Source organism: Lepidochelys olivacea (assembly GCF_965140295.1).
Source record: "Lepidochelys olivacea isolate rLepOli2 genome assembly, chromosome: 1".
NCBI classification, from domain to species: Eukaryota; Metazoa; Chordata; order Testudines; family Cheloniidae; genus Lepidochelys; species Lepidochelys olivacea.
In genome coordinates this window covers 352,976,980-353,001,446 of record NC_140411.1, presented here as the reverse complement: position 1 = coordinate 353,001,446, position 24,467 = coordinate 352,976,980, and the positions used below count along the sequence as shown (strand labels likewise).

Below are 24,467 nucleotides of genomic sequence, written 5' to 3'. Positions count from 1 at the left end.
CCCCTCCCCCACTCTTCTGCTAGTCATAGCTCATCTTACCTGCAAAAAGAACAGGAGGACTTGTGGCACCTTAGAGACTAACAAATGTATTTGAGCATCAGCTTTCGTGAGCTACAGCTCACTTCATCGGATCACTCTCGTTACAGTGTGTATGGTAACACCCCTTGTTTCATGTTCTCTGTGTATATAAATCTCCCCACTGTATTTTTCACAGTACGCATCCGATGAAGTGAGCTGTAGCTCCCGAAAGCTCATGCTCAAATACATTGGTTAGTCTCTAAGGTGCCACAAGTCCTCCTTTTCTTTTTGCCTGAAAAAGGCATTAACTGCAGCTTGGGCTCTGAGTCTGAGCTGACCAGGATGGGCCATGCTTTAACCTCCATTTCTCTGTGCTAAGGTCCTGTGCTGGGTTTCCCTTGACTGCTAAACTGGCTGTTCTGATCACGCTATCTGGGGGTCCCTGCAAATACTCGGTGAGGTGCATTAACCTGGACACGTCTCTCCCAGGCGTCTCTCTCAGTCGGACTCGCTGTGCAGAGCTCACAGTATGAAGCAGGAGGGCTGAGGCCCAGAGCCCTACCCTGGAGGAAGAGTGAGACCCCCCAAGGGGCTCTGGCACCCTGAAGGGGGTCGTCCTACAGACTGTTCCAAAGCTGGGGGTATAGCACCGATCTGGTGGATCTGGGACTCCCCTCCCTGGGTCCAATCCTGCTCTTGTAGAAAGGGCAGCCAGCGGGAGCCCCTCTCCCAGCTCTGCAGAGCATGGGGTGGCTGGATGCATCTCTCTCTGTGTGCCTCTCCCAGCCGGTGCATGGATGCCCACAGCTCACCCCGCTTCAGGGCACGTGCACCGCAATCAGGAGTTCCTGGGAAAGAGCTTTCACAGTGAGATGGGCCATTTGAAGGAGCAACAGCTGGCAGTTCCCTCTACCGCAGAGCATGCATCCCTATGGAGATGAATTAGTTCAGAGTTGCTGGCCATGTGTTAAAGTGTCTGGAAGGAGATAAAGTGCCACTAATGAGTCTGGAGGTGGGTGGCGTTGCCTGGCGCCCTTCGCTGCCAGTGGCCATACTAATCACTCTGCGATTTCCCTGCATTAATGGCTGACCTTTCCAGGCCTTTCCGCATTTGGCAAGTGCAGGAGCCTTTGATGCATGGCATGGGCACGGAGGAAAAACGATGCAGAGAGAACAGCAGCCGCAGCAGCGTTGTAGAGAGTGAAGGGGAAGGCCAGTGAGCTCCTGGCTGGGCTACGGGGTTCCTGGCTAGCCACACACACGCCCACATCTGCCCTCACAGGTCTCATTCCAGGATCTACAGAGCAAATCCTGAGATTGGAACACTGCAAAGGAGGAGAGCATCAGGGTCCGCTTGGCACCCAGGGATCCGACCCGGTGTCCATGCTCAGCTGGGGACATCCAGGTGGGATTCCCCAAGGAATAGCGAATCTCACTGTGCGGGCAGCCCCTGGATCCTTCCACCTGGTGAGGCAATGATTTAAGACAGCAAATTCCCCTCTTCTCAGGTCACTGACTGGAACAGGTGAACCCCCCAACCCCCCCGAACACACACACACACAAAACCCACATGACCCCACTTGTCTGCCAGGTCCTGGCAAAACTGACAAAACAGAAAAGGTCTCTAACGTTCCAGTCTGAGGGGTCGGGGGTGCAGCCGGCGGGTGGCAGGGGACACTCGGATAATCTGTTTTCACACAGCCCTCAGGGCAGCACTTAATTTTTGCCAAAGCTGAGCCCCGGCACCCCCAGGCCCGGCAATTCAGAGCCCGGCACCCCCAGGCCTGGCAGTTCAGGGCCCCGGCACCCCCGGGCCCAGCAGTTCAGAGCCCCGGCAACTCTAGGCCTGGCAGTTCAGAGCCCCGGCACATCTGGGCCTGGCAGTTCAGAGCCCGGCACCCCTGGCCCGGCAGTTCGGCGCCCGGCACCTCTGGGCCCGGCAGTTCAGGGGCCCGGCAGTTCAGGGCCCCGGCACCTCTGGGCCCGGCAGTTCAGGGGCCCGGCAGTTCGGGGCCCCAGCACCTCTGGGCCCGGCAGTTCAGAGCCCCGGCAACTCTAGGCCTGGTAGTTCAGAGCCCCAGCACGTCTGGGCCTGGCAGTTCAGAGCCCAGCACTCCCCGGCCCGGCAGTTCACAGCCCCGGCAACTCTAGGCCTGGCAGTTCAGAGCACCGACACGTCTGGGCCCAGCAGTTCAGGGGCCTGGCAGTTCAGGGCCCCGGCACCTCTGGGCCCGGCAGTTCGGGGCCCGGCACCCCCGGGTCTGGTAGTTCGGAAACCGGCACCTCTGGGCCGGGCAGTTAAGGGCCCCGGCACCTCTGGGCCCGGCAGTGCAGGGGCCCGGCTTTTCGGGGCCCCGGCACCTCTGGGCCCGGCAGTTCGGGCCCCGGCACCACTAACTAGGAGAACTGACTGGCCTCCATCCAAGCAGGTCAGCTCCCTGTGGGGAACCGCCGCGGAGCCAGGAAGAGAGGCTGGGACGGGCCAGGGTCCCTGCGTCCTGCGACAGGAGGTCCTTCCTGAGAGGGGGTCGGAGGGGCCTTGCCGCAGAGCAGTGGAGGTGGTGTGCGGACCACACTGGTCCTGGCCTGGTCCCCTTGGAGCGAGGTTTGGCGGATTAGCAGTCGCAGAGGGTAAGCGCACGGCAGGGTAGGGCCCGTGACGTTACCGGGGCATCTCCCAGGGAGTCGGGGCCGTATCCTCCCCTGGTGTCGGAAAGATGGCATTTGGCGCTGGTCAGGCTGGCAAAGGGGCCAGCTTCTGGGGAACCCCGGGTCTGGGGCCTATGGCGGAAGACGTAAGCACAGGGCCCCCCGTTGTGCTCCCAAAGGACGGGTCTGCTCAGGGAGTCGGCCAGGGCACTCTAGGGGCCTGGAAGACGGGCGGCTGAGATGTCTCTGTCTGATGGGAAATGCCGCTCTGGGCATAACGACGGGGCTCTCGCTTCTCCGCGTCAACTGATGTAAGACATTGCAGCCCCGTGTCCAGCGTGCCCCCGATGGCGGCGCCCAGTCTGGTGTGGAGGGAGTGTTGAGTCACAGACCCACAGGGCTAGAAGGGACCACAAGGGTCATCTAGTCTAACCCCCTGCCACGGCTTGGTACAGAGCACGACCCCATGTGTGACCCACTTGCCTTGGGCTGTGTCTCCTTGGAGGTGAGCCCCCCCACCCATGCCAACAGGGAAGTGTCTGGTGTGAGGATCCTTGGGAGAACGGGGCTCCCCACTCAGACCTCCTGTGGGGCCTTCCGCCCCTGAGAGAGTCCAGACCTTTCTGAGGTACTATGATGGGTTTGGAGAGACTGTTTGTATGGGGTATACACAGATCTCAGCCATGTCGGTCATTTCTCCTCCTTCCCTGCCTGCCTGCCTGGCCTTCCCTGAGCTCTGCCATGCCTGGACATGGCACGCCGGAGCCGGAGGGGTAAAGAGCATCCCTGTAATAGCGTAACCAGGGCGCAGCCTTCCCCAGGAGACTCCACGGTTGTCAGCAGCTCTCCATGGCTGGAGCCCATGAGCCCCTGCACCGGAAGCACCTACCTTGTGCTACGGACGACTTAGTGTTCACAGTCAGCAGCATAGAGCATCTCACACAGGGCTGAGGAGTTCTCGTTCCAGCCAGTAGGAGGCGGTGGCACGTCTATTCGCACACACACACACACACACACACACACACACACACACCCCTCATTGCACCCCGCTCTGTATTACAGCCTAGTCCTTTATTATTCTACTCAGGCTTCCTAATGATGTTAACGACGCAGCTTTGTGTTAATGTAATGAGTAAATTACACACAGGAGCACAAAGTCTGTAAACCTCATTTTTCATGCAGCATTTAACAAGGAGAGGAGGAAATGCAGAGGAGATGCAGCGTGACAGACACGTCACCCAGAAAGCTGGTGCCAGAGGAGGCCGGTGCTGCGAGGACAAGCGAGTGCACGATGGAGGTGCTAGGAGAAGCAGTCTCCAGCTCTCCACCCCAGGGCGTGAGCTATGTGGGACATGACAGGGCCTCAGCCTTCCATTTCTGGGATTCTCTGATGCAATTAAAAGGGAGCCAATCTGAAGTGGCGAAAAGGACTGGCCTTTACTGCTGCAGAAGCAGCACACAATTAACCTGTGGAACTCACTGCAACAGGATAGCATCGGGGCAAAGAGCTCAGTAAGATTCAATGGACCCCTTCACAGCAATGCTGGCAGATTTCTCTCCAGGGCAAGGTTTATGCAGCGGCAACCAGCCTTACATTCGGTAAAGGGTCAGGGTGGGCTATGAGGTGGGGAGAACTGGGAGATGCTGCCGGGGTGGGGTGAAAGCAGGACACGTTTCCAGTGACTAGCCTCTGTCACTCACAGCGAGGGAGAGGTCACTCTTGGGGAGAAGCGCTGGCTGCAAATCTTTTGTCCAAAATAAGTGTTTTGCATCAGAAAATGGCCTTTTTTGGAATAATTAATGTTTTTATTTAAATGGTCTGAACCATTGTGGTTTTTTGGTGGAAAAATGTCATGCCCCCCCCCCACACACACACACATACAATTATTACCAAGAACCATACTGAGAGAAACCCCAGGGTTTAGTAAATGAAAAACATTAATCAAGATGTGGGGCTAGTCTTTAAAAAAATCATTCCAAAGAATGTGGCCCAAATGAGGGGCAGGTCCACCCAGTCTGGGCCCCGCCCACGGAGCCACGTGGCAGCCAGAGTGGGGCCCAAGGAGGGGCTCGTGGTCTGTCCAGGAGCTCCAGGGATCAGCACCTCACTAGTGCTGGCTCTGCTCTAGGGTCTCAGCGGCTCTATTCCAGTCCCCGTGGCAGGGAGAGGACTGGGAGGCGGAGGGGTGCGGGGATCACTGTTGCTGGGCGGAGGTGGCTGCAGGATTCCCACAGTGTAGGACCCAGTTCAGACTCCCCCACAGAGACCTTTCCACGGAGGGAGGGGAATGGGCAGAGCCCTCCAGCGCCTGGCCACAGGACACACGTCCAAGGGATTCGGGCACGTGGCCTCCGGGTAGCGAGCCTTGGGAAGTGAGGCTCGGCCCGGCTGCTCCCTGCAGGTGCCGGAGGCCGGGGGCTGGGCTGCTGTGGGGTTAAGCATGATGGATTCGCTGTTCGGGGCCCAGCAATCGCCGCAGATCCAGGTCACTTCAGCCTCGAATCGCATCGCCGGCTTCGCAGCAGGCGCCCGCCCTGGAGGGCCGGGAATAACCATGCCGTGGGGATGACTCGCCGTCACAGCTCGCTGCTGCGGGTGGGGGCGAACGCTGCTCCCGGGGGCTGCAGCGGGCGCGGTCTCTCTGGCAGACACCGGCCTAGCTCCCGGCTAGGAGGGGAGGGGGCAGCAGACACTGGGCATTGGCATCCTGGGAAAGCAGCCCCTGGCCATTCCCAAAGCCACCTGGAGCACAGGGCAAAGGGCCGGGGACGGAGCAAGCCAGGAACCGGGGACTCCAGTGGGAGCAGAGTGGGTGCGGGGAACCAGCGAGCCCTTGGCCGGAGTGTGGGGCTGGCACTGGCAGTGAGGACTCCAGCCTCCCGTCTCACCCTGGCACCGTTCAGCTCTGCCCCGTCTGCTGCCTCCCTCCTCTGCCTGGCCGGTCTAAGGCTGCTCCCCCCATGTGCCTCCCTAGCCTGCCCCCTCCCCCTGCCCTCTGTGCCCATCCCTGGGGCACTGCATCTGACCGGGCGACTGGATGGCACGGAGACCCTGACATGCCCCAGAGCAATGGGGCACAGCCAGCAGCGACTCGGCCAGGGCAGCTGGGTCACCGCCCCAAGAGCTGCCCGCACGGCTGCGCACTCCCCCCACCCTGGGCAGCAGGGAAGGCCCCCCCACACCTACACCCCAGGTGATGGGGCTGGGGGCTGGCTGGCAGGAGAAAGACAGGAACAGGGGCTGGGCTCCAGGCCTGCTGCAGAGAGAGCAGCTGTCCTGGCTGCCAGGGCCTTTCCCAGCATCTCCTGCGTGTAGGGTCGCAGCGCTGCAGGGGAAAGTCCCTTTGGTTCATGTCAGTGACCCCAGAGCAGGGCTGGGGGCCTCCCCGCAGCCAGCCAGAGCCCCCTGCAGGGGGAGGGGCCGCTTTCTGCCCTGGGACCCCACAGGTCACAGCTCCCTCACAGGTATACACACACACACACTGCATGCTCAGCTACACAACATGCATCACTCCTGGAAGCTGCTGACACGTCCCTCTGGCCCCTGGGAAGGGCAGGGGGTCTCCGCACGCTGCCCACACCTACAGGCACCACCCTCGGAGATCCCATTGGCCTCAGCTCCAGGCCAATGGGGGCTGCAAAGTTGGTGCTGGGGGAAGGGGCAACGCGCAGCAGCCCCCTGCCTTCCCGCCCCTCAGGGGCTGCAGGGACATGTCGGCAGCTTCCAGGAGCATCGTGGGGCCAGGGCAGGTAGGGAGCCTGCCTTAGCCCTGCTGCCGCACTGGACAGTTGGCACCTAAAATCTCCCGGTTTGGCTGCAGCAGCCTCTGGGAGACAGAGCCCAATTCTGGGAGACTCCCAACAAAACCGGGAGGGTTGGCAACCCTGTGACACACAGCAACTGTACCTAGACAACCGCAGAAAAACGCTCAAACAAGGCTATGCACAGCCCCGCTCCCCCCCACCACACACAACCAGACCTCATTCCACTCAGTTCCCCAAGAACTCACGTTGACTCCGCTCTCGTCACTCAGGTGCCTGTACCCGGCAGGCAGCAAAGCTCCGCTGTGTTGCTCAGACTCAGTGCAGGGGGTGGGAGCAGGGCATACCCCGCATCCAGAGTTACACAGCAAACCTCTATCTTTAGCCACGTTCACACAGCTCGCTGCACAGACTGGCCATTGCACCACACCCTGGAGGACTGGCGTGGCCGCTGCGTAGGAGCCGATCCTGTACAGCAGGCTCTGTCCACGCCCGACTTCCTCTTTGCCTCTCTTGCGTTCCTGTCCTATGCTGCCCATTGTTCTCTTGTGCATTGTCAGCGGTTCCCTGGGGGTCCCCCTCATTTTAGCTGGGACAGACTTTCCGTTTCCATTAAGCCTGGGCCCCAAGAAACGAGGCCTCCCGCAGGTCCCATTATGCACGTCAAGCCAGGCCGACAACACAGCACATGACCCAACCCACAGCTACTGTACCCAGAGATGTACACGCCTTGCCCCAGTGTCCCCAACACACTCACACACTCTCAGGCCAGCCCGTCTCTGCTGCATGCAGGTTGGCTGAATAGCCCTAGTGAGGCTGGGGGCCGGGCGTCTGGGCAGAGGCATGGGCGCATTTGGTGTCTTTGCGGTTCTCCCGTCGGAGATGCCAGGGAGAGCCTGGGTGAGACACTGGAGGGCCCCGCTTTCCCAGCTCCGGCCTGTGTCCCAGACCCATCAGCCAGGGCCTGCTCCCACCCGTGCAGTGCCGTGGCATCCGTGGCACCTTGCAGCCTGCACACACTGCAGAGCCAGGCTCCTCCCCAGTGCTCCCGTCCTGGCTCCCTGCCCCCTGAGCTGGGGGCCTGCCAGGTCTCACGAGGGCTGTGGCTGCAGGCCTGGGGGAAGGTCTGGCAGGAGGGGCGCTTTGGGCATGGTTTGGCCATACCGGTGCCTGTGCCATGAAGCAATGTGGGGGGCACAAGCAGCTCTGGGCTTGGGGGGACCTCTGTGTGTGTACACGCACGCACCAGTGCTGCCTGGGAACAGAGGGATCCCGGTGGGTGTGTGCGTGTGCACACAAGCGTGCGTGCGTGCACCAATGCTGCCTGGAAACGTGTCACTTTGCAATGCCTGTGTCACGGCTCCCACCCGCCTGTCCCGGGGAGAGCAGCGAGCGCTGGCTGGGTCAGTGCCGCCCGCCGGCTTTTCCAAGCACAGAGCAGAGGGGGTGAGGGGGCTGCTCGCAGGGTGGCTCGGCCACCAGGATCCACTGCCATGGCTCGCGGGAATCTTGCTGCCAAGGAGCACGGGAAGCCAGGCAGCCTCACCCAGACATCGCAGCTTGTCAGCCAGCGGCCTGCCCCGCTCCACTCTCGCCGCTGGAGCACAGCCCACCTGGAACAAGGGCTGGGGGCGCTGGGTCCTGCCCTGCCCGTGCCCCGGGGCGTCCGACTCGCAGCCCAGGCAGGGAGTGCGGCCTGCGTCTGTTACACCTCAGTCATCCTGCGCTCAGCAGGGGCCGGGTGTACACGAGCAGGGCGTTCCCTCGTGGCCTGGGTGAGGGCAGGGGCTGCTGGGCCTGCCTGAGAGGCACCTAGACACCATGGTGATGGGCGTCAACAGAAGAACCAGGAAGGCTCAGGTTTCCCACCCAAGTGGGTGCAGGTGATGGCCCAGCCACACCCCTGAGCCCCCTCCCAGCTCTGCAGCCATGGGGCAGGCAGCGTCCCCATAGCTTGTGTAAATATTGTTCCAATTACAATAATTGGCTAGCATGAATTATTGAAACATGCCATACAGTGCACTACACTGTAATTATGTTCAAATTAAATTAGCATGGCCTCTAATTAGCATATCAGTAACAACAGGCAAGAGGGGAAGCTCCCAAAATAGCCTCCAAGCAGCAGCATGCGCAGCTCACCCAAGGGAATTCTCTGCTGCATTCCCCCCGGCTCCCCCCAACAACAAAGTGAGCAACCCAATCAATAAAACATCAGCTCCAGGGACAGGCAGCAAAACCCACCCAGCCGCCCTCCCCCTCAGCGCCGGGGACTAATTGGCCAAGACTAGCTGGGGAGAGAAAGAGCTGAGATGAGCAATGTTCCTTCCTCTGCCACAGACCTGTCCTACTGCGGGATAGATAGATAGATAGAGGGGGTGTATGGGGATAGATAGATAGATAGATAGATAGATAGATAGGGTGTGTGGGGATAGATAGAAAGATAAGTGCACGGGGACCAGCCGCCCTGGACCCTGCATCCCCCTGAAGCACAGGGCCCCCCAAAGCACAGGGCCTGGGCAGCTGCCCTGGTCTGTCCTATGGGTGAGAAGGCTCTGCTTGGACCTGTTCTGGGCACCACCAAAAATTATACAAACCTGGTGCCCATGAGGCCCTGCCCAACTGAGCCAGGGCAGATCTCCCTCAGTAGGTGTCGTTGTCACGGAGTGTGGGGGAGTCCAGGCCCTGCACCCCTCTTCCAGGGATTCACTGAGACTCTCAGCCAGCCAGTAAAACAGAAGGTTTATTGGACAACAGGAACACAGTCCAAAACTGAGCTTGTGGGTACAACCAGGACCCCTCAGTCAAGTCCTTCTGGGGGAGCAGGGAGCTTAGACCCCAGCCCTGGGGTTCCCTGCGTTCCTCCACCCAGCACCAAACTGAAACCAACCCCCCCAGCAGGCTCCCTCCTGCAGCCTCCCTCCACATTCCCGGGCAGAGGTGTTACCTCCCCCTCCCCCTCCTGGCTCAGGTGACAGGCTCTCAGGTCTCCCATCCCCAGAGCACATTCCCAGGTCAACACTCCCCCCTCCCTGCTGAGTCACATCGTCACATCTCTCCCCCCTTCGAGACTGAACTGAGCGGGGTCACTGTGACCGGTGACCTGGGGAAGTTCGGGGCCCCCTCTCCGGGACAGCACATCCGCTATCAGGTTGGCCCTTCCCTTCACCTGGACCACGTCCATGTCGTAATCCTGCAGGAGCAGGCTCCATCTCAGGAGTTTGGCGTTGGCTCCTTTCATCTGGTGCAGCCAGGTCAGGGGAGAGTGGTCGGTGTAGACGGTGAAGTGCCGCCCGAAGAGATAGGGCTCTAGTTTCTTGAGGGCCCACACCATGGCCAGGCACTCCTTCTCGATGGCCGCGTAGTGTTGCTCCCGGGGTAGCAACTTCTTGCTCAGGTACACGATGGGGTGTCTCTCCCCCTTTTTCATCCTTCTGCATTAACACCGCCCCCAGTCCCGTGTCGGAGGCATCGGTGAACACCACAAAGGGCTTGTCAAAGTCTGGGTTTGCCAGAACTGGGCCACTGACCAGAGCCTCCTTCAGCGCCCGGAAAGCCTCCTCGCACTGCTCGGTCCAGACCACCTTGTCTGGCTTCCCCTTCTTGCATAGCTCAGTGATAAGGATGGCTATGGCACTAAAGTGGGGCACAAATCTTCGGTAGTATCCTGCCATCCCAATAAAGGCTTGGACCTGCTTTTTGGGGTGGGGAGCGGGCCAGTCTCTGATCACCTCCACCTTGGCTGGTTCCGGCTTTAGGCGGCCGCTCCCCACCCGATGGCCCAGGTAAGATACTTCAGCCATCCCCACCTTGCACTTCTCCGCTTTTACAGTCAGCCCAGCCCCCTGGAGTCGGTCCAGCACTTGTCTAATCTGGGACACGTGGTCCTCCCAGGTCTGGCTAAAGACACAGACGTCATCAATATACGCCACGGCAAAACTCTCCATCCCCCTCAGGAGCTGGTCCACTAGGCGCTGGAAGGTGGCCGGCGCTCCCTTGAGGCCGAAAGGCAGGGTCAGGAACTCATAGAGCCCCAGAGGGGTGATAAAGGCCGATTTCAGTCGGGCATCTGCATCCAGCGGCACTTGCCAGTAGTCCTTTGTAAGGTCCATGGTGGTAAGGTACCGAGCTCCTCCCAGCTTGTCTAGGAGCTCGTCCGGCCTGGGCATGGGGTAGGCATCCGATACAGTGATGGCATTGAGCTTCCGATAGCCCACACAGAACTGGACCGACCCGTCCTTTTTGGGGACCAGCACCACCGGCGAGGCCCAAGGGCTGGCCGATGGCTGGATCACCCCAAAAGCCAGCATGTGCCGGACCTCTCTTTCCAGGTCCTGAGCAATTTTCCCTGTGACTCGGAAGGGGGAGCATCATACCGGCGGGTGCGACCCTGTCTGCACCCGGTGGACAGTCAGATTAGGGCGTCCAGGCTGGTTGGAAAACAGCTGTCGGTACGGATGCAGCACCTCCCTGACCTCAGCTTGCTGGGCAGGGGTTAGCTGATCCGAGAGGGGAATTGTTTCCCGCGGGGAACCAGCTCTGGTCCCAGGGAATAGATCTACTAAAGGGTCATCTCCCTGCTCCTCCCACTGTCCACACACGGCCAACACCACATTCCCCCTGGCATAATATGGCTTCATCATATTCACATGGTACACCCGGTGGTGGTGCGTCCGGTTCGACAGCTCCACCACATAGTTTACCTCATTGAGCTGCTTGACGACCTTGAAAGGGCCCTCCCAGGCGGCCTGTAGTTTGTTCTTTCTCACGGGGAGGAGAACCATCACTGGATCCCCGGTGGCGTAGGCACGGGCCCGTGCCGTGTGGTCATACCAGACCTTCTGCTTCCTCTGGGCTCTGGCCAGATTCTCCCTGGCCAGGCCCATGAGTTCAGCCAGTCTCTCTCGGAAGATCAGGACATACTCCACCACTGTCTCTCCATCGGGAGTGGCCTTCCCCTCCCACTCGTCTCTCATCAGGTCCAGGGGGCCCCTCACCCTCCTTCCATATAACAGTTCGAAAGGCGAAAATCCGGTAGACTCCTGGGGCACCTCCCTGTACGCGAACAGCAGGTGAGGTAAGTACTTGTCCCAATCCTGCGGGTGCTGGTTCATAAAGGTTTTCAGCATCATCTTTAGCGTCCCGTTAAACCTCTCCACCAGCCCATTGGACTGGGGGTGATAAGCTGAGGCCCAGTCGTGCCGGACCCCACATTTCTCCCACAAGCACCAGAGCAGGGCCAGCATGAAGTTGGAGCCTTGGTCTGTCAAGACTTCCTTGGGGAACCCCACTTGGCTGAAAATGGTCAGGAGCGCATCGGCCATGGTGTCTGCTTCAATGGAAGCTAAGGGCACTGCCTCGGGGTAGCGGGTGGCAAAATCTACCACCCCCAGGATGTATTTCTTCCCCGAGCGGGTCGTCTTGCTGAGAGGCCCCACGATGTCCATGGCCACCTTCTGGAAAGGCTCCTCTATGATGGGCAAAGGTCTCAAAGCCGCTTTCCCCTTGTCCCGGGCCTTCCCCACCCTCTGACAGGGGTCGCAGGATCGGCAATACTGCCGGACCGTGGTAAAGACCCCGGGCCAGTAAAAGTTCTGTAGCAACCTCTGCCGGGTGCGCCGGATTCCCTGGTGCCCTGCGAGGGGGATGTCATGGGCCAGGTACAGGAGCCTGCGGCGATACTTCTGGGGGACCACCAGCTGCCTCCTGATCCCACAGGACTCTACTTCCCTTGTGGGAGCCCATTCTCGGTACAGGAACCCCTTCACCCACAGGAACCTCTCCTGGCAGCCTCTCCTCATGGTCCGTACCACACTGAGGTCGGCCAGGTCCCTGAGCTTCCGCAAGGAGGGATCTTTCCTCAACTCGGCCTGGAACTCAGCGGCTGGGGAAGGGACGGGGCCCGGTTCCCTCTCGCTGGCCAGGTCTGAGGCCTCTGCCTCTCTGAGCCGTGCCCCTCGGCCCTCCCTCCCCACCAGGGTAGGGTCCTGCGCCTCCGGTGCGGTACCCTCCCCGAGGTCAGGGAGCAGTGCCCCTTGCCGGCTCTGGCTATGGGTCACAACCAGGGCAGTCTGGGGCTTGCTTGGCCAGTCCTCTAGGTCCCCCCCCCCATCAAAACTTCAGTGGGCAAATGGTGGTGTACCCCCACATCCTTGGGGCCCTCCTTGGCCCCCCATTTCAGGTGTACCCTTGCCACGGGCACCTTAAATGGGGTCCCGCCCACCCCTGTCAGGGTCAGGTAGGTGTTGGGCACCACCCGATCTGGGGCCACCACCTCGGGCCGGGCCAGCGTCACCTCCGCGCCCGTATCCCAGTATCCATTGACCTTCCTCCCATCCACCTCCAGGGGAACAAGGCACTCTCTCCGGAGGGACAACCCCGCGCCCACCCTGTAAACCGAGCACCCTGAGTCCAGAGCCTCCAGCCCTCTGGCGGAGTTGGCCTGGGGTACTCTTCCCCCCTGAGCAGGTGGTAAACTGGCAGCCCCCCTTGCCTGGGTCGTCTGCCCCTCATCCAGCTGGGTCCCTACCCAGTTAACCCTGGGTAGGTTGGGTCTGCTCAGTCTGTCCCTGAGCCCGGGGCACTGGGTCCGTACGTGGCCTCTCTGGCCACAGTGATAGCAGCTCAGGTCACGTTGGTCCCCTCGAGCGGGTCGGAGGGGCCCGACGCCAGGCGTTCCCCTCTGGAGGGGGTTCTCCCTATTTCCCCACTGGGAGGCCCCATGGTGACTCTCTCTCTGCATGGGGGGGGGGGGGGTCTGTTCTTTTGGGACTCCTCCCGGCTACCCCCTGACCGACTGTTCACAAACTCGTCGGCCAGCTGCCCTGCGTGCTGGGGGTTCTCGAGCTTTTTGTCCAGCAGCCACAGCCTCAGGTCGGAAGGGCACTGTTCATACAGTTGCTCCAGTACGATTAGATCAAGCAGGTCCTCTTTAGATTTCTTTTGGCCCAATCCTCCAATTTGTCTAGGGCCCTCTGTATCCTATCCCTCCCCTCCAGCGTATCTACCTCTCCTCCCAGTTTAGTATCATCCACAAATTTGCTGAGAGTGCAATCCACACCATCCTCCAGATCATTTATGAAGATATTGAACAGAAGATATTCCCTGCGGGCGTCGGCTAGCTATTGTGAGCCCAGGCCGGGGCCATGGGGCTGAGGTCTGCCCCGGGAGGGCGGCTGCGGCTGGACGCAGTGTGTTAGAGCCCCGGGAACTTGTGCCCTGCTCAGGCTCTCCAGACTCGTTCCCCATTTCCCCTCCCCAAAGGAGCATTCACGCTGGGGTCGGCGGCCGTAAATCTCCCGGTGAAGGCAGCTGGGCAGCTTTAGGGCCAGCGCTGCTGGGGGTGACAAAGCCAGCGGCTCCTCTGTGCCGAGGGCCACGCCTATGCTGGGCCCTAAATCCCGGGGGCTGTCAGCACTGGTGCCAGCAGCAGCCCTGATCGCCGGTAATTGGCATTAAATAACCCTAATGGATGGCCCTGCAGCACCCATGGAGGGCTGGGCGTGTTATTGCCCCATAAATCCCACAACGGCCATGCCAGAGCGTGTGCCCCTGGGGCTGCGCTTAATGAGGCTCAGCAATTAAATGATAATGTTTATGCCCCAGCCGCCAGCGCTGGGAACGGGAGGTGTCTGCTGCCCAGGAGACGGGGTTAAGCCCCAGCCCTGCAGCGAGGCTCTCCAGCTGGGGGGTGCAGGCTCAGGGCTGCCCAGCCCGGAGCAGAGAAGGGGCTGGGCTCCAGGACAGCTGGGTTATACACCTGGCTCTGCTGCCAGTGTCTACTGCCTCAGTTTCCCCAGCTGTAACAGGGGCTAACCAGCATGGCCTGACTCCAGGAGGGGGCTGAGGTGGGACTGGGGAAGGGGCAACCATACAGTGGTGCCAGCAGCTTATGGATAAAGTATCCCATGTCCAGCAACACCCAGTGCCTGATGCTTGGGGGGGGGGCAGCCCTCATAATACCCCTTGTGGTACCATGCTGCGACTGAGGGACATAACCCTGACCTCACATCCTTGCACTCCCCTCCCCATACTCTCCCTCCCACCCCAGCAGCTTGGTGTCGGGGGGGGGCAGCCTGCAGGAGTGGGGCTGGCAGGGTCCCCCAGAACAGTGGGGACTGGGCATTAAAACCCACACAGAGCTGCACAGGGCAGCGTCCCCCTCTCAGCGCAGTGGGCTCAGGCTCACTACAGACTCAGGCAGCGTCCCTGCCTCGGTCACACCCAGGGCAGAGGTCTCCAGCTTTTCTCTCCAATGGAAGAGACTTCCTTTTAAAATGAAGATTGAAATCCCCTGACTCCGGGAGCCGGGGCTTAAAAATGGTTCCTTCCGACCCAGCAGGGAGGCCAAGGGCAAAGAGCCATGAACACGACCCCCACTCCCTCACCCGCCTGGGTAGGGCTGGGACCCTGGGGAGCTTGTCCACTGGCTCCTCATCATGGTGATGGGCTGTGACAGAGCAGGGAGGGGGGAGTGTTGACCTGGGAATGTGGCAGGGGGGTTTCACTGGGGAGGGGAGACCTGAGAGCCTGTCACCTGAGCCAGGAGGGGGACGGGATGTGGATGGAGGCTGCAGGAGGGAGCCTGCTGGGGGGGTTTAGTTTCAGTTTGGGGCTGGGTGGAGGAACACAGGGAACCCCAGGGCTGGGGTCTAAGCTCCCTGCTCCCCCAGAAGGACGTGATTGAGGGGTCCTGGTTGTACCCACAAGCTCTGTTGTGGACTGTGTTCCTGCTGTCCAATAAACCTTCTGTTTTACTGGCTGGCTGAGAGTCTCAGTGGATCCCAGGAAGAGGGGTGCAGGGCCTGGACTCCCCCACACGCCGTGACAACGGCTCACGGAGCTGGGGCCCATAAAGTCACGCTTGGCCTGACTGCAGGCAGTACCAGATACGTAGGCAGAGATGGGGGTGGGGGGCGGGCATTCCCCTCACAGCGAGGTCCCAGCTGTGTGTGTGAGAAGCTGAAATCCTGGCATCAACCCCCTCACACCCGGCTGGCTCCCAATTCCCTTCAGCACAAGTGAGAATTTCTTCGCCACCAGCACTGCTGGGTTTCCATGGCACCGCTGGCTTCCGCCACCCCTTGGCCCCGGACTCAAGGGTGGTACCAGGCCTGTGTGACCCCAGAACCCCAAAATGCCAACTGAGAAGGGTCACAGAAAGCTCATGATTTTGGGGTGCACATTTCTAGTTCACCAGAGGACATCAGGCGAGGGGGCAAGTGGAAGCCGGAGTCACACTGATCATTACTGTCATTGGGACAGACACCGGGTAAGGAGTTGCACCTGTCCAGGCTGACAACATGTTTGCAAAGTTGATAGCAAGTTGTTAGTCACCAGCAAAGGTGACAAAGAGGTTTTCCTCCAGCCCGGAGGTCAGGAACTGTACTCCCAAGCGGGTGTCCGGGGCGCACTGGGGGCTAAGACACCCGATGCCCATTTACACACAAAGTCCAATGGTAACAAAGAGAAGTGAAGTCAAGAGGAAAGGAGACCCAGGAAAGAACAAGTGCCGGAGGGGTTGGGGGAATTATCTCATCTCTGTGTGCAAAGACAATGAAGTTGGGGCAGGGGGTGGTATTTCCAGAAGACACCCCGCATCCTGCACCTAGGAGGTCACTGGACAGTGCGTTTGCCTCCATGAAAATGGGGTCTCAACCAGCCTTGGTTGAAAACACTGAACAACTTTGAGTGAGGGTGACTGGGTGTACCAACCCCACACGGGTCAGGCAGGGCTTAACTTTGGGTCATGCCCCCTTGCCCTTGCTGGGCATGCTCCTGGTGGAGGGTGCATATAAAAGGAAGCAGCTCCAGTCTGGTTGGCCGAGGAGACGACTGGCTGTGCATTGTGGGCTCCCGCCGAGGCGCCGCTGAGACTCCAGAGGGCTGCAGCCGGGGACCCTGTCGTGCCGCGGAGATCTGGTTGACCGCGGGGACGCCGAGCTGCTGCCAGCTGGAGATGCCCGAAGCAGGCCTAAGGGTAGGAAGCGACCCAGGGAATGACACGGAGCCCTGAGCTCTGCATGAGGATAACTGGTTTCCCAGGGCCCCGGGCGGGAACCCGAGGGAGCAGGGTGGGCCCAGGTTCCCCTCCCCTCCCCGCACCTACGGTTAGGCGCTACTGCGGTGGACGCTCACTGCCAGGCCTGGCTGCCTGAAGGAAAGACCGGCTCTGGGAATCCTTAGCACTCGCCGTCATGACCACAGCAGAGGGGGCACCCGCCCCTGGAACTCGTCATCCCCCGTGACCGCGAGAGAACCTGTTCACGTGCAGCGAAATCTAGTCTCTAGCAAGCCCGTTATGATTTTGGTTTACATGTAACTTTTTGTTTCCAATATTCTTACTCACTATAACTTGAGTCTTTGATAACAACCTGTCAAAGTCAGATTCAAGGCTCGTGTATCTGGGTGCATTGGCAAAGCGCTTTGCTAAGACACTGAGTGGTCTGACAAATTTTGTGAGTCTTGAATCTGACTCTGACAAACCCTAGTCCTGTTTTCACCATAAATAGATCTCAGTGCTGTGGTGTGAAGCCAAGGGCATGCCCTGAGCTGAATATTACAAGCTGTGTCTATAGACTCCCAGACTGGAAGGCCAGGAGCTATCTTGATCATCCTGCATATTGCAGGCCACAGAACCTCGCCCACCCCCTCCCGTAACAGGCCCCTCACCTCTGGCGGAGCTACTGATGTCCTCAGACCTTGATTTAAAGACTTCAAGTTACAGAGAATCCACCATTTACTCTAGTGGAGAAAGATCATCCCGTTCCTTCAGGAACAGCACGCCTGGTACACCTGTGAGCAGCCAGTGTCAGGGGCTGGATATCGCAGGGGTGCACTTACCGTTAACCTGCCAGGCAAAGTAAGGGCTGGCCTAGCCCTGAGGAGCTGTGTGAGGGGCTCACAGGCTGGTGATGGCAGGGAGCTGGGGGCAAGGGGGTAACAAGGTGACACATCCTGGGTACCCCAAAAACCATGAGAGTGGGGCAGCCGACAGGAGCTGCACAGTTTGCTGGTTAGCTGTGGCTCCAAAGCCAAGCGCTTGTAAACTAGATTCTAAGCAAGGAGGCCAGGAACAGACAAGGTTACAGCTTGTTGTTTTCGGGTTGTTGATTTCGGGTAAGGGAAATAGAAGGAAAGGACGTATAAGTTGGGTGATGTGGCCAGATGGCCGAAAGCTCCACCCCCAGGGCTGGAGGACAAAGGGGATGCAAGCTCAGAAGACCAGCCTAGCACATCCCCCAGCGAAGCGGCCCCACGGCGTGGAGACCCAGCGCGTGGAAAAGGAAGGGGCGCACCAGAGCCACAAGCTGCAGAGCAAGGGGCAGAGACGGCACCCCAGCAAGCCTGGAGCTGCGGAAGCAGACGTGTCAGGCCAAGGAGCATGTGTGCAAAGTACTGCAGTGTGGCTCCAGAAGCCTCAGGCCCCAAGCTGCCCCCTCCGAGGGTCGCCCGGCTGGGACAAACTGTGCCTAGTGACAAGGTAACGGGCTGGATTGAAGAGTAGTTAAAGGCTCTGCAGGGCACAGAACAGCCCTGGGGACTGGGAAACGGCTGTTCCTCCCCCAGGGCTCACGGGTAAAGTGCTACAAGGGTTCTCACCTTATAGCTGTAAATAGTTATGACCTACAATAGGTTGAATGTGTCTCTACTGAAAAGGTTTCAGATGATGCCGGAGGCTCAGTGCCTCAAACTCGGGCTCCTCCTCTGGGGCAATAAATGGGGTGGGGAATAGCTGCATAGAACGGTTCCATTTTCGGAAAAAATGGATGAAGAGGAATGGGGCAGCCCCATGACATGCTGGGGGAGTGGATGGCACAGCTCTCTTGGGGGTTTGCATGGAGGAAGCGCGACTCGCTGGGCTGGAGAAAGCACCCACTCGCCAGTGACAGAGAGACCACCATCCTGGGCACATTGTTCCAATGGTTCATTTTACCGTTAAAATTTGTACCTTATTTTGAGTCAGAATTCATCCGGCTTAAACTTCCAGCATTGGATCTTTTCAGACCCGTGGCTGCTCGCTTGAAGAGCAATTCTGTTCCAATTTCTGTCCCCCAGGTAGGTGCTTACAGACTGTGATCAAGTCACCCCCTAACCATCTCTTTGCTAAACGAAATAGCTTGGAAAAGAGATGACTAAGGAGGGATATGATTGAGGTCTATAAATCATGGCTGGTGTGGAGAAAGTTGAGACATTATTGACATGACCTGGGACCGTATAGATCACTGTTGCAACCAAGGTCCTGTAGTGGCACCAAATCTTGTATAAAGGGGGTAAAATGAGGTGTCTAAGACAAGGTTCGCAAAAAGAACAGGAGGACGTGTGGCACCTTAGAGACTAACCCATTTATTTGAGCATGAGCTTTCGTGAGCTACAGCTGATGCATCCGATGAAGTGAGCTGTAGCTCACGAAAGCTTATGCTCAAATAAATGGGTTAGTCTCTAAGGTGCCACAAGAACTCCTGTTCTTTCAGACTAACACGGCTGCTCCTCTGAAATAAGACAAGGTGATGGTTGGCTGGTTAGGATGATGCTGTCTGTGTGTGTGTATCATTTTTACAGTTAAAGTTAGAAGTACTGGCTCTGTCCTGTCTGTATTTCAAACCTGTGCTCTGCTTCTGGGGGACACCCCAGGTGTCAGCTCTGCCTAGCCTGCTGGATGGCCCATGCAAGACCATCAGCAACACAAGTGACCCACTGAGAGAAGGCAGACACACCTGGGGACTCAGCCAGGTAGGCAGGGACCTGCCTAGGGACAGAACTCTGAGGTGTTTCCAGGCAGCTTGTATTTGAGACAAAGGAAGCACAAACTACATGGCAGAGGATATAAAAGGCCCTGGAAAGCCCTCCATTTTGTCTTCAATCCTGCTTCTTACTTCTGGAGGAACCTTGCTACAAACTGAAGCTCTGAACCAAGGACTGAAGGACCCCTCCCAGCTGGGGATGTTCTCCAGAGACTTGATTTGAACCTGCCGTTTATTCCATCACTGCCACAAGCCTGAACCAAGAACTTTGCCATCACTGTCTGTCATTGATTCCATTTCACCAATTCTAGCTCTCGTCTCTCTCTTTTCCCTTTTATGAATAAACGTTTAGATTTTAGATTCTAAAGGGTTGACAACAGCGTGATTTGTGGGTAAGATCTGACTTGCATATTGACCTGGGTCTGGGGCTTGGTCCTTTGGGATCGAGAGAACCTTTGTTCTTTTACTGGGGTGTTGGTTTTCATAACCAGTCGTCCCCATAACGAGTGGCCCTGGTGGGGATACTGGGAAACTGGAGTGTCTGAGGGAATTGCTTGGGTGACTAGTGGTTAGCCAGTGGGGTGAAACTGAAGCCTTCTCTGGCTGGCTGGTTTGGTTTCCCTTGGTGTGCACAGAAACCCCAGCCTGGGGCTGTCACTGCCCTGCTCTAAGCAATTTGTTCTGAATTGGTACTCTCAGTTGGGTCCTACCAAAGCCAGCATCATTACAAAAGCAAATAAGGAAGTGTTTGCAAAAAGAAAAGGAGTACTTGTGGCACCTTAGAGACTAACCAATTTATTTGAGCATGAGCTTTCGTGAGCTACAGCTCACTTCACAAGTACTCCTTTTCTTTTTGCAAAGACAGACTAACATGGCTGTTACTCTAAAAAGGAAGTGTTATTTACTCCTTCCCCAGTTCCACCTCAGCTCCCTCCTAAAGTCAGGCCATGCTGGTTAGCCCTCCTCCTTCCCCGGGGTCACCACATGAAATTAATAGGCAGCAGGTTTAAAACAAAGAAAAGGAAGTATTTCTTCACAGAACTCAGTCAACCTGTGGAACTCCTTGCCAGAGGATGTTGTGAAGGCCAACTCTATAACAGGGTTCAAAAAAGAACTAGATAAGTTCATGGAGGATAGGTCCATCAATGGCTATTAGCCAGGAGGGGCAGGAATGGTGTCCCTAGCCTCTGTTTGCCATAAGCTGGGAATGAGCAACAGGGGATGGGTCACTTGATGATTCCCTGTTCTGTGCATTCCCTCTGGGGCACCTGGCATTGGCCGCTGTGGGAAGACAGGACACTGGCTAGATGGATGTTTGGTCTGGCCCAGTGTGGCTGTTCTTTTGTTTGAGTCTATCACTCTAGGGCAGGTTTTCTAACCCTTTAATTATTCTCATAGCTGAACCCTCTCATTTATCAACATCCTTCTCAATTCGTGGACACCAGAACTGGGCACAGGATCCGAGCAGTGGTCGCACCAGTGCCAAGTGTAGAAGTAAAATCACGTCTCTGATCCTACCTGAGATGCCTGTTTGCATCCCAGGATCACATCAGCCCTTCCGGCCACAGCCTGACCTGGGAGCTCCTGTTCAGCTCATTATCCACCATGGCCTCCCAAATCTTCTCCAGAGTCCCCCATCCTGTAAGCGTGGCTGCACTCGGTGTTCCTAGATGTACATTGACATCAGAACACCCAGTTTGCTGACGCCCACTGTACCAAGCAGTGCGGATCACGCTGTATCGGTGATCTGTCTCCTCACCAATTACCACTCCTCCCATTTGTGTGTCATCTCCACACTTTACCAGTGATGAGTTGATGTTTTCTTCTAGATCGCTGATAAAAGTGTTAACTCGCACAGGGCCAAGGACCAAGCCCTATGGCCCCCCAGGCACGCACCCGCTTGCTTGTAAGGGTCCCCTAACAATGACAGCGTGAGACCTGTCAGCCAGCATTTAACCTGGGCCAGGTTCATTGTTTAGCATTCTAGTTTCCTAATGAAACTGTCATGTGAAAGCAAGTCTGAGACTGCACCGCAGGTACCAGCTACCTTCACCTGCTGCTCCCGCCCCCGTAACCCCTCCAAAGAACAATGCCAGCTCCATCCCCATGCCCCCAAACGGATCTGCATTCATCGCATCACCCTCCCGTCATTCTTTATTAATCCAGACCCTTACCAGCTGCTCCATTTCCGTGCCCGGGATCGATGTAGGACTGACAGGCCTGTAATTACCTGGGTCACAGCTTTGCCCTTTCTAACTTTGGGCAGGGTAGTGCCCAGCAGGGTGGGAGGGCCAGGGGGGCCATGAGGCTCGGGGCCAGGCGATGGTGGTGGGGTGCCTGGCACTGGGGTGCAAAGTGGGGGACACAGGCAGGAGGAGGGCTCCTGTGTGGGATCAAGGCGCTCAGGGAGGAAGGGGGTCGGCGTTTCAGGAGAACATGGCAGGGGTTGGACTAGTTCCCTTGTCCGCCCCAGCCCATGACCCCCTTGGCTGGGGCAGCTGCAGGAGGCAGCAACGGGCTCGGGCTTCCCCTTGGCTCTGTTCTCCCAGGGTACGGCATGGCCACCCCTGGGAGGAGGAAGGGAGGCAAATAAACCCCTGACTCACCTTGAATGAGGCCAAGCTCCTCAGGACATCTAGTGAGTTAGACCGGGGGGACCCCAATGGGTAGGGAGGGCCAGGGGCACCCACCGAAGGGGGATGGGTGCAGAGCCATAGCACAAGGGGAGGGCAGGAGAAATGGGGAGTCAGCCTTGGAGCCCTGCCCCACATCACAGCTGGGATCCCCCCCAGTCCACACAGGACCTGACCCCCTCCCGAATTGGTGTAAGCCTGGCATTTCCCAGCTCAAGGGCCCTTCTCCCCCGGACTCCTGGGTTCCATCCCTGGCTGCTCACAGGTGTGCCTGTGCACAAGGCCAGGCCCCCTAGACTGCCCCCTCGGCCATGCGCCCTCAGCCCAGACCCTCCCAAGCCAGCCCCCCTCTCCGCGCCAGGCCGGGAAACCGGAAATGGCCCTTTGTACCTAACTGAGGCCCCGGCTCCTCCCCACGCCGGCGGGCCCTGGCCGCAAAGAGACAGGGCAGCACTCGACTACTTTATTGGGCCTCCAAAGCTTTAAATACAGGCCAGAGCCAGCTCCGCGCAGGACAGAGGCAAGGGCAGATCCCCTGTTTGTCGGACTGGGGCGGGGGGCCAAGATCCCCCCCCCCGACCCCCACCGGCTCACTGCCCGGGTCGTGGAGCCGAGGCCAAGGGGGGCGGGGCGATGTAGAGCCAGGCCCCGGCCCTGCGGTGACATGGCGGCTGGCGGTGCTGGGGAGGAGATGAAGGAGAGACGGCGGCATGGTGGCTGCGGTGGGGCCGGAGCCCGGGGCCTCCCCTAGCGGCTGTAGCCGAATTCATCCGCGTCGTCGGCCCGGAAGTCGCCATAACGCCACAGATTCAGCTGCAGGGGAGAAGGGCAGAGGTGAGAGCCGTGCTGGGCCGGGGAGAGGCCTCCTGCTCCCCCTCCGCCCTGCCCCACAGGCCCCCCTGCCTGGCTGCTCCCCCCAGACCCTCCCACTGTGCTCCCCACCCACACAAACCTGACCCCACCCCAACCAGCCTTCAGGCCTCCCCTGCAGAGCAGGAGCCAGCACTGGCCCTGCTCCAGCTGCCCTGGGGCTGGGGGACAGGCCGCTGCGAAGCCTGATCTGGGCCGGGCGCAGGGGCCTGGACTCACCCGGTTGGTCTTGGCCAGCTCCTGCGCGTTCAGGTACTCGGTGATCTGCACGAGACAAAGGCCGTCACGGGGGATGGGGATGCTTCCCTCCCGCTGGGCCTGGCCCCACCCGAGCCATGCCCCCCAATTGCCCGCCGTGCCAGGTCACCTGGGGATTCCCGGGGCCGGGGAGCTCAGCAGCGAGATCAGAGCGTGGGGGGCCTGAGTCAGACAATTCCCGTCACCCCCAGTGAGTGAGCGTGTGTGTGTGTGGGGGGGGTGTCAGCAGGAAATCATCAAAGCCCGGGTCAGGCTCAAGTCGTGGTTCCCCCACATTGGGCCAGAGCCGCAGGCCAAGCCCATGGACCCCCCCATCCTGCTCCCGCTCCGCAGGGGAGGGGTTCATGTACCACTTTCTGGAACTGCTTCTCCTTCCGCGCCTCCACCATGACCAGCCCCTCCTTGACCAGCCCCAGCCCCACGTCGCCCTTGGAGTCGGCGAACTGCAGGGTGACTTGGGGGCAGCTGGGCCCGAGGTGCTCCACGTTCAGCAGGCACTGGGTGTTCTGGATGTCCCGGACCACGCTGTCCACCGCGTCGGCACGCGCGTCATCCTGGAAGAGCCGGGAGAGAGACCGTCGCCGCAGGGCTGGGCACGGACGATGCGCGTGGCCGGAGCCGTCATCGGGAGCCAGGCCCGGTACTGAGCGCACAGGGGCAGTGTGGAGTGTGCCGGAGGGGTGTGCAAAGCCGGACAGAGAAGGGGAGGGACGGCTGGACAGAGATGGACACATGGAGAGATTGGCCGATGCGATCGGCCCCTCCCTGGAGTCGGGAAGAGATGTATTTTGTCTACTGTGGGCAGCAGGGCTCTGGGCAGGTTGGGTCCAGGCCCTGCGCCTATGGGCAGCCCCCCGCTCCACCTCCATGGGGAGCCCCGCCCCTGCCCCACTCCCTGGGATCCCTGCCCCTGCATACTTACATCCTGTGGCACCTGGATGAAGGCAAACTTGTACTCGATGGCCTGGGCGGGCAGGATGCGGGTGCTGAAGGCAGGCGGCAGGGTGCCCAGGCGCGTGGAGGGCAGGGTCTCCTTCTGCACAGAGAGCAAAGGGACTGTGGGGTCAGGGGCCCCCCAGGGCGGCGGGCGCTCCGGCACGGCGGGCAAGCTCTCCCGCTGCATGTCATGGCAGCGCAGCAGGGCCAGAGGATCTCCCCCCGCCGAGCACCTAGCCCGGCCGAGGCGGGGACCCGAGTGTGGCAGTGAGGGGAACAGCCAAGCCGCGCCTGCCCCGGGCGATACACAGCAGGGTGGGGGCAGGGAGACCAGTGCTGCTTTACCCCCAGCCCGAGGATCTCAGAGCTTGGGTGCCAGGTGGGTGGGCAGGTTTCCGACCCTCTGCACTGGAACCGTGTGATCCCCGCGCCCGCATTCCCGTCTCAGCTCGTCCGCTGGGGCCGCTGCGGCTTGGCCCTTCGTCAGCTCGCTGCTGACACCCGTGCCCCTAAGCTCTCCAGTGGTGGCTGGGGAGGGAAAGCCGCCGAGCCTAGGCACCGAGCCGTGGCAGATTGCCCCGCGGCCCCCAGGCCCAGACAC

At 59.4% G+C, this 24,467-nt stretch overlaps 1 protein-coding gene across 1 annotated transcript in view; it reads right to left on the bottom strand.

Moving 5' to 3' along the window:
• Positions 1-22,251: 22,251 nt before the first annotated feature.
• SND1 (staphylococcal nuclease and tudor domain containing 1) overlaps positions 22,252-24,467 on the bottom strand; it is a 490,888-nt gene continuing 488,672 nt past the window's right edge. The window contains exons 21-24 of the mRNA XM_084617794.1: positions 23,853-23,966; positions 23,281-23,484; positions 22,892-22,936; positions 22,252-22,615 (exon numbers count right to left, since the gene is read on the bottom strand). Coding sequence (XP_084473920.1) covers positions 22,550-22,615; positions 22,892-22,936; positions 23,281-23,484; positions 23,853-23,966 — 429 coding nt within the window. The 3' untranslated portion in view covers positions 22,252-22,549. The remainder of the gene's footprint in view (positions 22,616-22,891; positions 22,937-23,280; positions 23,485-23,852; positions 23,967-24,467) is intronic.